The sequence below is a fragment of the Phyllobates terribilis genome, unplaced genomic scaffold, assembly GCF_046119375.1.
Source record: "Phyllobates terribilis strain yellow unplaced genomic scaffold, ASM4611937v1 Scaffold_9__5_contigs__length_417890890, whole genome shotgun sequence".
Lineage (NCBI taxonomy): Eukaryota > Metazoa > Chordata > Amphibia > Anura > Dendrobatidae > Phyllobates > Phyllobates terribilis.
This window is the reverse complement of record NW_027362769.1, coordinates 407,439,515-407,450,901: the sequence shown is the minus strand read 5'-3', so window position 1 is coordinate 407,450,901 and position 11,387 is coordinate 407,439,515. Positions and strand designations below refer to the sequence as shown.

General features: G+C 50.1%; 1 protein-coding gene across 1 annotated transcript; it reads right to left on the bottom strand.

Moving 5' to 3' along the window:
* Positions 1–7,152: 7,152 nt before the first annotated feature.
* On the bottom strand, positions 7,153–8,109 carry LOC141161467 (olfactory receptor 10AG1-like). The gene has a single exon (XM_073646279.1). It carries the CDS (start codon positions 8,107–8,109, stop codon positions 7,153–7,155), a length of 957 nt encoding a protein of 318 aa, XP_073502380.1.
* Between the last annotated feature and the right edge of the window lie 3,278 nt (positions 8,110–11,387).

Genomic DNA, 11,387 nt, shown 5'->3' with positions numbered 1-11,387 from the left:
CAACTGGAGGTCCTCCGCCTGGTCGGAGGGGTGTAGAGACTCGGGGGTAACCTCTGCTTCGGAGTACACTAGGTCGGACTCACTGGACGAAGCGGGCGAGGTATCAGGTGCAGAGTATAGGAAAGTCTCTGTCCATTCGCTACTAGGTAGCACCCCGAAGAGTTCAGGAGACATCTGGAGGTCCTCCGCCTGGTCAGAGGGGTGTAGAGACTCGGGGGTAACCTCTGCTTCGGAGTACACTAGGTCGGACTCACTGGACGAAGCGAGCGAGGTATCAGGTACCGGGTGTAGGGAAGTCTCTCTCCATTTGTCATCAAGTGGTATCCCGGAGGATTCAGGAGGCAACAGGGCGTCCTCCGCCAGGTTGTAGAGGTGCACGGACTCGGAGGTAATCACTGCTTCAGAGTACCCTTAGACAGGCTCACCGGTTAAAGTGGGTGAAGTATCAGATACCGGGTGCAGGAAGTCCTCCTGTGTGGATTCTGGGTGGGCAGCAGTCTCTTCGGGCAGGAGAACTGGTGCGCTACCCACGCACATTACCCGTCGGGGCTGCTCCGGGATACTGGGAAGTAAAGCTTCAGCAGGGACTTCAAGGTTGGGGTCAGGAGGTCTTTGGGAGGACAGACCCTGGCGTGACGGCTTGCCTCTGCGCCTAGCACGTCTGGACTGCCTCTTGAGGTTGGGAGAAGTATTTCGGAGAGCGTAGTCATCCTGTGTGGATTCTGGGTGGGCAGTAGTCTCTTCGGGCAGGAGGACTAGTGCGCTACCCACGCACATTACCCATCGGGGCTGCTCCGGGATATTGGGAAGTGAAGCTTCAGCAGGGGCTTCCGGGTTAGGGTCATCGAAGACCATTAGAAAGGCCACCAGGAAGGCCTGCAGGTCCAGGACGATAGGATCCTGTGCGTCCCATAGGGGGGTGATCCATTTCAAGGCATCACCCGCTAGGAAAGACATCATGAATCCCACCTTAACCCGATTGGTGGGAAAATCAAGAGGGTAGAACTTGAAGTGTAGCAAGCATTGCTCCACAAATGCACGACTCAGTCTTGAATCCCCATAGTACCGTGGTGGATCAGCAGGAACGAGTGCAGATAGATCCATCTGGACGGGTGCGTAATTCGCCTGGAACTCAGCTGGTAGCAAAAAAAAAATAAATTTCTTCTAGATGCACGTATTCGCTGAAAAACGTCTCAGAGAGCGAAGGCCGTGGGGCTCAATGGGAACCATGGCCTGAGCATGCTGTAATGCACACGCCCTGACTGACTGGCGTGTGCGTGTTTAGTGATTCCACTGTGCCATGAACCGGAGAGTGCCTGGAGGGACGTAACTAAGTATCTACCCGATCCGACCAAGGTCGCACGACGGCATACGACGCCAGTGCACCAGGGAGGAACCGGGCAGAGGGACCAGGTGCATTTCCAGGTCAGACTCCGGAAACGGCTGTTGACCCACACTGTGGAATACTGGAACAGGCAGGTTAGGCAGGCACACAGACTGGTGGGTACAGGCAGACACGGCTGGTATGCAGACTGGGGAATGCTGGTAAGCACGACTGGTATGCAGGCAGGGAGGTACTGGCAGGTACGACAGGTTGGAGCACCGAGTGGATAGGACCCAGTACAGACTGGGACTCAGGAACAGAACTGCAGATGCGGTGGACAAACACAGCAGAGTGAGGCCACCCAGAGCAGCGAGCAAGAGCAGAACAAGACGAGACCGCCTGGAGCGGTGAGCGAGAGAAGAGCAGGACAAGGCCGCCTGGAGCGGTGAGCGAGAGAGGAGCAGGACGAGACTGCCGGAGCAGCGAGCAAAGGGTCAGAGCAGAGCGAGACTGCCGGAGCAGCGAGCAAAGGGTCAGAGCAGAGCAAGACTGCCGGAGCAGCGAGCAAAGGGTCAGAGCAGAACGAGACTGCCGAAGCAGCGAGCAAAGGGTCAGAGCAGAGTGAGACTGCCGGAGCAGCGAGCAAAGGGTCAGAGCAGAGCGAGACTGCCGGAGCAGCGAGCAAAGGGTCAGAGCAGAGCGAGACTGCCGGAGCAGCGAGCAAAGGGTCAGAGCAGAGCAAGCCTGCCGGAGCAATGAGCAAAGGGTCAGAGCAGAGCGAGACTGCCGGAGCAGCGAGCAAAGGGTCAGAGCAGAGCGAGACTGCCGGAGCAGCGAGCAAACGGTCAGAGCAGAGCGAGACTGCCGAAGCAGCGAGCAAAGGGTCAGAGCAGAGCGAGACTGCCGAAGCAGCGAGCAAAGGGTCAGAGCAGAGCGAGACTGCCGGAGCAGCGAGCAAAGGGTCAGAGCAGAGCGAGACTGCCGGAGCAACGAGCAAAGGGTCAGAGCAGAGCGAGACTGCCGGAGCAGCGAGCAAAGGGTCAGAGCAGAGCGAGACTGCCGGAGCAGCGAGCAAAGGGTCAGAGCAGAGCGAGACTGCCGGAGCAGCGAGCAAAGGGTCAGAGCAGAGCGAGACTGCCGGAGCAGCGAGCAAAGGGTCAGAGCAGAGCGAGACTGCCGGAGCAGTGAGCAAAGAGTCAGAGCAGAGCGAGACTGCCGGAGCAGCGAGCAAAGGGTCAGAGCAGAGCGAAAACCGCAGGAGCGGTGAGCAAGGCAGAGCAGAGGGGACAGGGCTCTGTTCACACGGAACAGACTGGAAGGGTAAGGCAGAACCAGGTACACACAAGATACTTGCAATGAAGTAGAGAGTGGACTCTAAACTCACAAACGGGAGTACAGGGACAAAGAGTAGGAGTTAGGTACGGGATCAGATTCTGCAGGAAAAGGGAAGGTACGAACATAGAGAAAAACAGGTAACAGGCTAGGAGAGAATTCAGACAAGAACAGACACAGCAGCAAGATACAGGAGCGGGTCTAGGTATGCGGCCCCTAGAAGGTGGAACAAACAGGCTAGGAGCGTGTTCAGACAGGAACAGGCAAGATACAGGAACCGGTCTAGGTATGCGGCCCCTAGAAGGCGGAAAGAACAGGCCAGGAGTATGTACACACTGGCCTGGAAATACAGCCTCCAGGATAGGCAGAAGACAACAGGCTAGAAGATAGTTCAGACAGGACACAGTTCAGACACGGGAACTGATACCGCAAGGCAGGAAACAAAGACAGGACCTGGCACATCAGTGACAAAAAGCCAACTGACAGAACACAATGCTCAGGCCAGGATTCCAAGAAAGAGCTGGGTTAAATACCAGGTGACAGACAGCAATAGGCTGAGGACGCACAAGGGGTGAGCCCGCAGCAGGTACAAGAAACAGGAAGTGATCGGGCGCCGCCCTTAAGCAGAAGAAACAGAGACAAGCAGACAGCATGGAGGGAAGCCAGAGTGATAGTCTGGACTGGAAATCAAGTGCGCACTCTTGCACAGTGGGAGATGGACCACTATGCAAGGACGCCGCCAGGTATGTTACACTCCTTCACCAATATCCCACTGCCACCCCCCTGTTGCCTTCCCCTCTTTTGAGGTGCATTCTGTGTGCATCTTTTCCCCCTCCAACTTCCACTGGCCGTCATTTACTGCCCCACAGGACCAGCCACCTCTTTTTTCAACCACTTCACCACCTGGCTGTTTCATTTCCTTTCTGCTGACATCCCCACTATCATCATGGGTGACTTCAACATCCCCATTGACACTTTCCACTCATCTGTCTCTAGGCTTCTATCCCTCACTTCCCCCTTCGGCCTTGCTCAATGGTCTTCCACAACCACTCACAAAGATGGACACACACTGGACCTCATCTTCACCCGCCTCTGTTCCCTATCTAACTTCTCTAAATCCCCTCTCCCCCTGTCTGACTACAACCTACTCACATTCTCTTCCCTCTCCTCCCCAGGTGCACAATCCCCGCTCCACAAACTTGCACACCCTCGCAGGAATCTCAAACACCTTGACCTACACTCACTCTCTGAATCCCTTCTCCCTCTTACAGACGTTAGTTCCTTACATGATGCAGATGCTGCTGCCACTTTATATAACATCACAACAGCAGCAGCTCCCAATTCGGTCACCCCCCTCACACATACCACAGCTTGCACACTCAATAGCCAAACCCTGGCACACCAGCCTGACTAAAGAACTGCGAAGGGCCTCCAGGGTTACTGAGCGGATATGAAATGAGCATTTCATCGCATTCGAACAGTCCCTCGCTATTTTCAAGTCCACACTCACTGCAGCGAAACAAACATGCGTCTCATCTCTCATATCCTCCCTGTCTCACAACCCTAAACAGCTATTCAACACCTTCAATTCTCTCCTCCGTCCCACAGTGCCTCCTCCCTCTCCTCTCATCTCAGCCGAAGACTTTGCCTCATTCTTCAAGCAGAAGATTGACACCATCAGACAAAGCTTTAGCCTAAAGTCCCCACAGCCCCTCCTCACACCTACTCAACCCTCCTCCTCCAAAACTAGCTTCTCCACCATTACGGAAGATCAAGTTTCCTCCTTACTCTCCAAATCACATGGCACCACCTGCAAACTCGACCCAATCCCGTCCCACCTCATCCCTAACCTCATTACAGTCTTCATCCCAACCCTAACCCATCTTTTCAACCAGTCGCTAACAACTGGTGTTTTCCCCTCATGCTTCAAACATGCCTCGATCACACCATCCTCAAAAAGCCCTCCCTTGACCCATCCTCTCTGACTAGCTATCGCCCCATATCATTTCTCCCCTATGCCTCAAAACTACTGGAACAACACATCCATTCTGAACTGTCCTCCCACCTCTCCTCATGCTCCCTTTTTGACCCCTTACAATCTGGCTTCCGACTGCATCACTCCACTGAAACTGCCCTGACTAAAGTCACCAACGACCTACTAACTCCCAAATCCAAGCGATACTACTCTGTCCTTCTCCTGCTGGACCTATCATCTGCCTTTGACACAGTGGACCATTCCCTCTTACTACAGACTCTCTCATCTCTCGGCATCACAGACTTGGCCCTATCCTGGATCTCCTCATACCTAACAGACCGGACATTCAGTGTCTCCCACTCACGCACCACCTCCTCATCTCGCCCCCTATCTGTCGGTGTCCTCCAAGGTTCAGTCCTAGGACCCCTGCTCTTCTTAATCTACACCTTCGGCCTGGGACAGCTCATAGAGTCTCATGGCTTTCAGTATCACCTCTATGCTGATGACACACAGATCTACCTCTCTGGACCCGATATCTCCTCCTTACTAACCAGAATCCCACTATGTCTATCCGCTATTTCGTCATCCTTCTCTGACAGATTTCTAAAACTTAACATGGATAAAAGAGAATTCATCATCTTTCCACCGTCTCACTCAACACCCCCCATCTGACCTATCCATCATAGTCAATGGCTGCTCACTCTCCCCGGTCATGCAAGCTCGGTGCTTCGGGGTAACCCTGGACTCTGAACTGTCCTTCAAACCACATATCCAAGGCCTTTCCACTTCCTGCCAACTCTAACTCAAAAAAATCTCCTGGATCCGCACATTCCTCAACCACGAATGTTCAAAAACCCTAGTGCACGCCCTCATCATCTCCCGCCTCGACTACTGCAACCTCCTGCTCTGTGGCTTCCCCTCTAACACTCTCGGACCCCTTCAATCTATCCTAATCTCTGCTGCCCGACTAATCCCCCTGTCCCCCCACTATTCCCCGGCCTCTCCTCTCTGTCAATCCCTTCACTGACTCCCCATTACTCAGAGACTCCAGATCAAAATCCTAACCAGGGCATACAAAGCCATCCACAACCTGTCTCCTCCATATGTCTGTGACCTAGTCTCCCGATACTTACCTGCACGCAACCTCCGATCCTCACAAGATCTCCTTCTCTACTCCCCTCTTATCTCCTCTTCCCACAACCGCATACAAGATTTCTCCCGTGCATCCCACCTACTCTGGAACTCTCTACCCCAACACATCAGACTCTCGACTATCATGGAAACCTTCAAAAGGAACCTGAAGACCTACCTCTTGTGACAAGCCTACAACCTGCAATAACCCTTGCTCCATCATACCGCTGCACGACCAGCTCTACCCTCACCTACTGTATCCTCACCCATCCCTTGTAGACTGTGAGCCCTCGCGGGCAGGGTCCTCGCTCCACCATACCGCTGCACGACCAGCCCTACCCTCACCTACTGTATCCTCACCCATCCCTTGTAGACTGTGAGCCCTCGTGGGCAGGGTCCTCGCTCCTCCTGTACCAGTCTCTGACTTGTATTGTTCAAAATTATTGTAATTGTTTATGCTATGTATACCCCTTTCACATGTAAAGCACCATTGGTGTATCGGTTCGTGAGGAATATGATGCTGGCTGCTGCGTTAAGGACGGATTGGAGAGGGGAAAGTTTAGAAAGAGGGAGCCCGATGAGTAGAGAGTTGCAGTAGTCCAGACGGGAATGAATAAGAGCTAATGATAATGCCCCGTCTCATGCTGCGCATAACACATCTGCATCTCTGGCTGCTATGGGCATAAAAGGGGACAAACTTATGGTGTGACCCCCATGCTCCCCTGACCTCAACCCCATTGAGAACCTCTGGAGCATCATCAAAAGGAGTGTCTATGATGGCGGGAGGCAGTTCACATCTAAGCAACAGCTCTGGGAGGGTATTCTGTCCTCATGGAAAACAATTGAAGCAGAAACCATCCAAAACCTGACAAATTCAATGGACGAGAGAGTTCAGAAGCTCCTTTCCAACAAGGGGTCCTATGTGCAAATGTAACATCACCTAGAATAAAGTTTTGAGTTGAAAACTGTTTGATTTCAGTGTGTAATAACCGGCTAATGCTTATAATTTCACAAATGACCATTTTTTATTCTTTATTAAAATGAAAAGGTTGAAAACTCTGCTGTGCATAATAATTTGGAACATGCATTTTGAGGGCAGTTTGAGTGTTTTATTTTTTTATAAATCTCCTGTTATCATAGGCAGTTTATACAAAAACCTTTCAATTGTACTCGAATAGTTATTTGACTGGAAAACTACAATGACTGCAATTCATATAGGTAATTTGGGAAAATCGGAGAAAATATGATTTGCATAATAATTTGGAACACAGTGTAGATCTCTACATGGTAATAAAAACTTTGAGTAATAACTAACAGATCTGGAGTCCTCCTGTGATCTGGATTGATTCCAGTCCCCTCCATAAATGATGTAACAGAACTGGCCAGTGGTTTAAACCTTGGCAAAAAATAATTGTATTCTGTCATTGAGCTTTCCCAATGCCTTCTTCATGTCGGAGTTCTTTAGGCTGTAGATCATTGGATTGATGGTGGGGATGATGACGCAGTAGAACAGCGCAGTCATTCTGTCTTTGTAAGATGAAAATGGTGTCCTAAGGCGAAGGTGAACATACATGGCCGTGCCGAAGAAGATAATTACAGAGACCAAATGGGAGCTGCAGGTCGACAGGGCTTTCTGACGTCCTTCAGCAGAGTGGATGAGGAATATAGAGCTCAGGATCTTCATGTATGAGATGAAGATTAATATAAAGGGAAACACCGCTCCAAACATGCAAACAATGAAGACATAGAGTTCAATGGTGAACGTGTTTGTGCAAGCAATGTGAAGAAGAGGAGGGATGTCGCAGAAGAAATGGGCAACCTGAAGAGAACCACAGAACGGAAAACTAAATATTGTGCTGGTATGCACGAAGGGCACCAAAAACCCCAACAAACATGGACCCAAAACTAACTGGTAACAGATCTGTGTAGTCATCACTGAGCTGTATCGAAGAGGGTGGCAGATGGCCATAAAACGGTCAAAGGCCATCACTGTCAGGAAGAGACATTCTGATACCGCAACAGCTGAGAAAACATACATCTGAGTGGCACAACCCATGAAAGAGATTGACCTGTCCAACGAGAAGAAGATCTGCAAAGTCTTGGGCACTGTGATGTTTATGGAACAGAGCTCAAGTATTGATAGACCCCTGAGAAAGAAATACATGGGAGTGTGCAGATGAGGGTCCAGCGTAACGGCCAAGATGATGAGTCCATTACCTACCAGTGAAGTGATAAAGGTAAAAAGAAGGAAGGGAAGTAAAATGACCTGGGCTGAAAGGGACAAGTCAGAGAAGCCCAGGAGGGTGAACCTTGTCACATTGTGGACACCTAGTGTTGGAGTTGACATGATTTAGGGTATATTCTTAGAACAGAATGAATGTTGAGCTCAGCGATGGTGGTCAGACATCAACTAGTCCATTAGGGCTGATGGAGACTCAAGAATCTTCTGTAAATAGTGCAACACATGTATTAGTAGGTTAGACTAGTGATAGTCCTTGACAAAGCCTTCAATGAATGGAATGTATCATGTGGAATATATCACAGTTACTGATCCTATGGATGTGTAAAAGACATCACAGTTGTTGGTGCATGATGAGTATGGGTGAGCAGTCTACGCCTCGGTGCTGTGATCGGCAGTGGAGGATCTCTGTAAGTCCACCACAGATGGAGTGGAGGGTTTCTTCTAGAAACTATTAATGGGAAATTGACATGAACAATTAATTGGGGTTGATGGAGATGTCAATAATCGTGAGTGCTGGTGAAGGAGGCATCGATAGTAATCAAGAATTCAGATAAGAACCATTATTAACAGATGAATGAATCATAGAAAGTTCTAGTCATATCCTGTATTTTCTCCTGTTTCTACTGATGTAGGTCTTTGTCTATTCTGTTTGGACAAGGAATATTTGCATATTTTTAATTTCTGTTGAAGGTGTTTCTGATGATCAGTTCTGCTACCTAAACCAAAGAGCAATGGATGAGAAGGTGACAACAGCAGCATGGAACCATGATCCTCAACCGTATTAATGGAGACTTCAACACCAAAGCAGAGCTACCGGTCACACAAAGGAGAAGGTAGATCGTCCACAGGGATACAGTGTCATCTTTGTCATTGCCCGCACATAGCAGCATCGACTGATACTCAATAAGCCTCACCTTGTGTTATATACTATAATGTGGGGTCTCCTCCGGGAGGTCACATCTGTGTGAATGGCAATACTTACTAGTTTTCAGTAATCACAAATGAGCCAAAAGGATAATTAGGAGGACCCAAGAGAAAGAGAAAAGGAAAATAACAAAATGATCCCATGTAGATGCAGGGAAGCCGGAACATGCACCTAAGTCATCGTCTACATCTTAGATGTGTGTGGGAAATAAATACTATGTAATGTCAGGACTGGACGTAGACATTATCCTGTTAAAGAAAAACTCAAATGGGCATCGGTGATTACAGACGTGTAAAGAAGACGGACGTGTAATGAAGATTCTGTTATTGAAGATTCCGGTACACGTTTCGCTTTGAACGGGTGTCTTCATCAGGTTTAATTGCAGTAAAAACAGTTTGCAAACTATAAATACCCAAACATAAGAGCTGTTGGATGACATAAGTAGGTTTAGGGTCATGTCCTGGCATTTATTTTACATTTATTCTCCATGGAAGTCTGCCATCAGCAGCATTCATTTTCTTGGTTCATCCTGTGGAAGGAGCTTCAGCGCCGTGCACAATGTCTACTCTGCAAAACTATAGGAGGTAACCATTCCAGTTGGTTTACACCGGGATGTCTGCACTATGAGGCATTGTGTCTGTTCCATTTGTGATACTTATTTCATTAGTGAGGCACCGGCCTCACATCACTAATTAAACAAAACTCATAAGAATCACAAATACATCATAAAACACATGTAAAGGTAAAGTAAAGTCAAAGACCCTAAAGGTGGAAGGATGATAGAAGAACACGAATGTGTGTGTAGATATCCTTATTAGGGTAGATTGGACTGTACTGACCAATCGGTAAAGGAAACACCAGAACCAAAAAAGAAAGGAAACAAAAATACTTCAGATGGTATATAAAATATATAACAAACTTTATTAAGTCAAGATAAAATAAAATACAATACACGGTGGGAAAAACAACCAGAAAGGCGGCACCAGTCGCCAAAGACATCAATCGCGTTATTGTGATGGAATGTGAACTGTATGATAAAATAAAAAAGTTTATACTCACCTACCGTGCTGGCGCCGTTTTTGTGACACGTGACCCCGGCACCCAATCAGCGCTGGAGTCACTGTCACCGCTTCTTGTCGAATTGACCATGAAGAGGAAGTCAGAGATCAGCCGCAGCCCGGACTTCCTCTTCATGTTAAATTTGCGGAGACAGTGACGCAAACACTGATTGGGCACTTGAGTCACGTGTCACAACAACCGCAATGGAACCCCGGGACCGCGAGTGCTGATGTGGCGCCCCATGGGCCGGTTGCCACAGTAGTGCTGCCTCCTTCACCGGAGGTGATGTTACACTTGGAAGCAGGAGGAGCTCCCCACGTCAGGTAAACCCCACATGCACACACAGGTTATGATCCCTGACCTGAAGGGGGAGCTCTACACACTTTTTTGGGGAGCTGCCTTTTCTGGTTGGGGGGACGAGTTAGTCAGTGAGCGTGAGAGGGAAGGGAGAGGGGGAGAAAGCAGCAGAGAGAGAGAGAAGGAGAAAGTTCTGGGGAGCAGAGCATGTGGAGAGCTCACCCCAGGCAGTGGAGCAGAGGACGCCAGAGTCCTGGGTTGTACGGGCACTGCACGTTCCAGCAACCAAATTTGGGGAACAGGAGACTGTAAGTTTCCTGGCCACAAGCAGAGGCCCGGCAGCACAGCGGCATAACTAGAGCCCGGAGCTGCATCCAAGTTGGCAGTACCCGTTATAGGTTCACACCGCCTGCTAGTACGGAGCTTAGGGCAGGAGTGAGGAAGAGGGACCGCAGGATAGCTCACAGGCAGCGGGACTCGCAACGGAGAAGCGCAGGAGGCAGGCCTCCAAACCCACCTGACCGGACCCCCCTGGACCTAGTGACCAGTGCCCTGGACTCCACAGCTTTCTCTGCAGTAACCGGACTGCATTCCTCGTGTCTTCTTCTTCTGCGCCTCCCCGTAGCTGTGCTACCACCGCGACTATCATCACTGCTGCCGCACTGCTCTCTGCACCCTATTTCCCCCGCCTCCATCCTTCATATCAGCTTTCTCAGCCCCTGGGGGTCCGCTTCGCCTGTGGGAAGTGTTTCATCTCAGCTCCTATACCATCTATCCCCCAGGGTCCACACAGCAGCGCTGGTCATCCCTGACCAGGCACCACAGGTGGCGTCACATAAAGACTACAAATCCTCTGTAAATACTCCCCTCATCTACTCGGCCAGGGCCACGGAGCTGGGCCACTGCCACCGTGACCTCCCTGCAAGACCGCCGGCCCGGCTACTGAGTACCCTAGGCCCTCACGGCCGCTGCACTGACACTGCTGGATTGGCGCCAGCACGGGAGATGAATTTAAGCTTTATTATTTTATGGGGACCAGACATTTAGTTCAAAAAGGGGTTGTCCAAGTAATGGACAACCACTTTAACAAGTTGCCGTTCAG

Excerpts from the sequence above, each read along its gene's own strand:
- LOC141161467 (XM_073646279.1), bottom strand. The coding sequence starts at position 8,109 with ATGTCAACTCCAACACTAGGTGTCCACAATGTGACAAGGTTCACCCTC.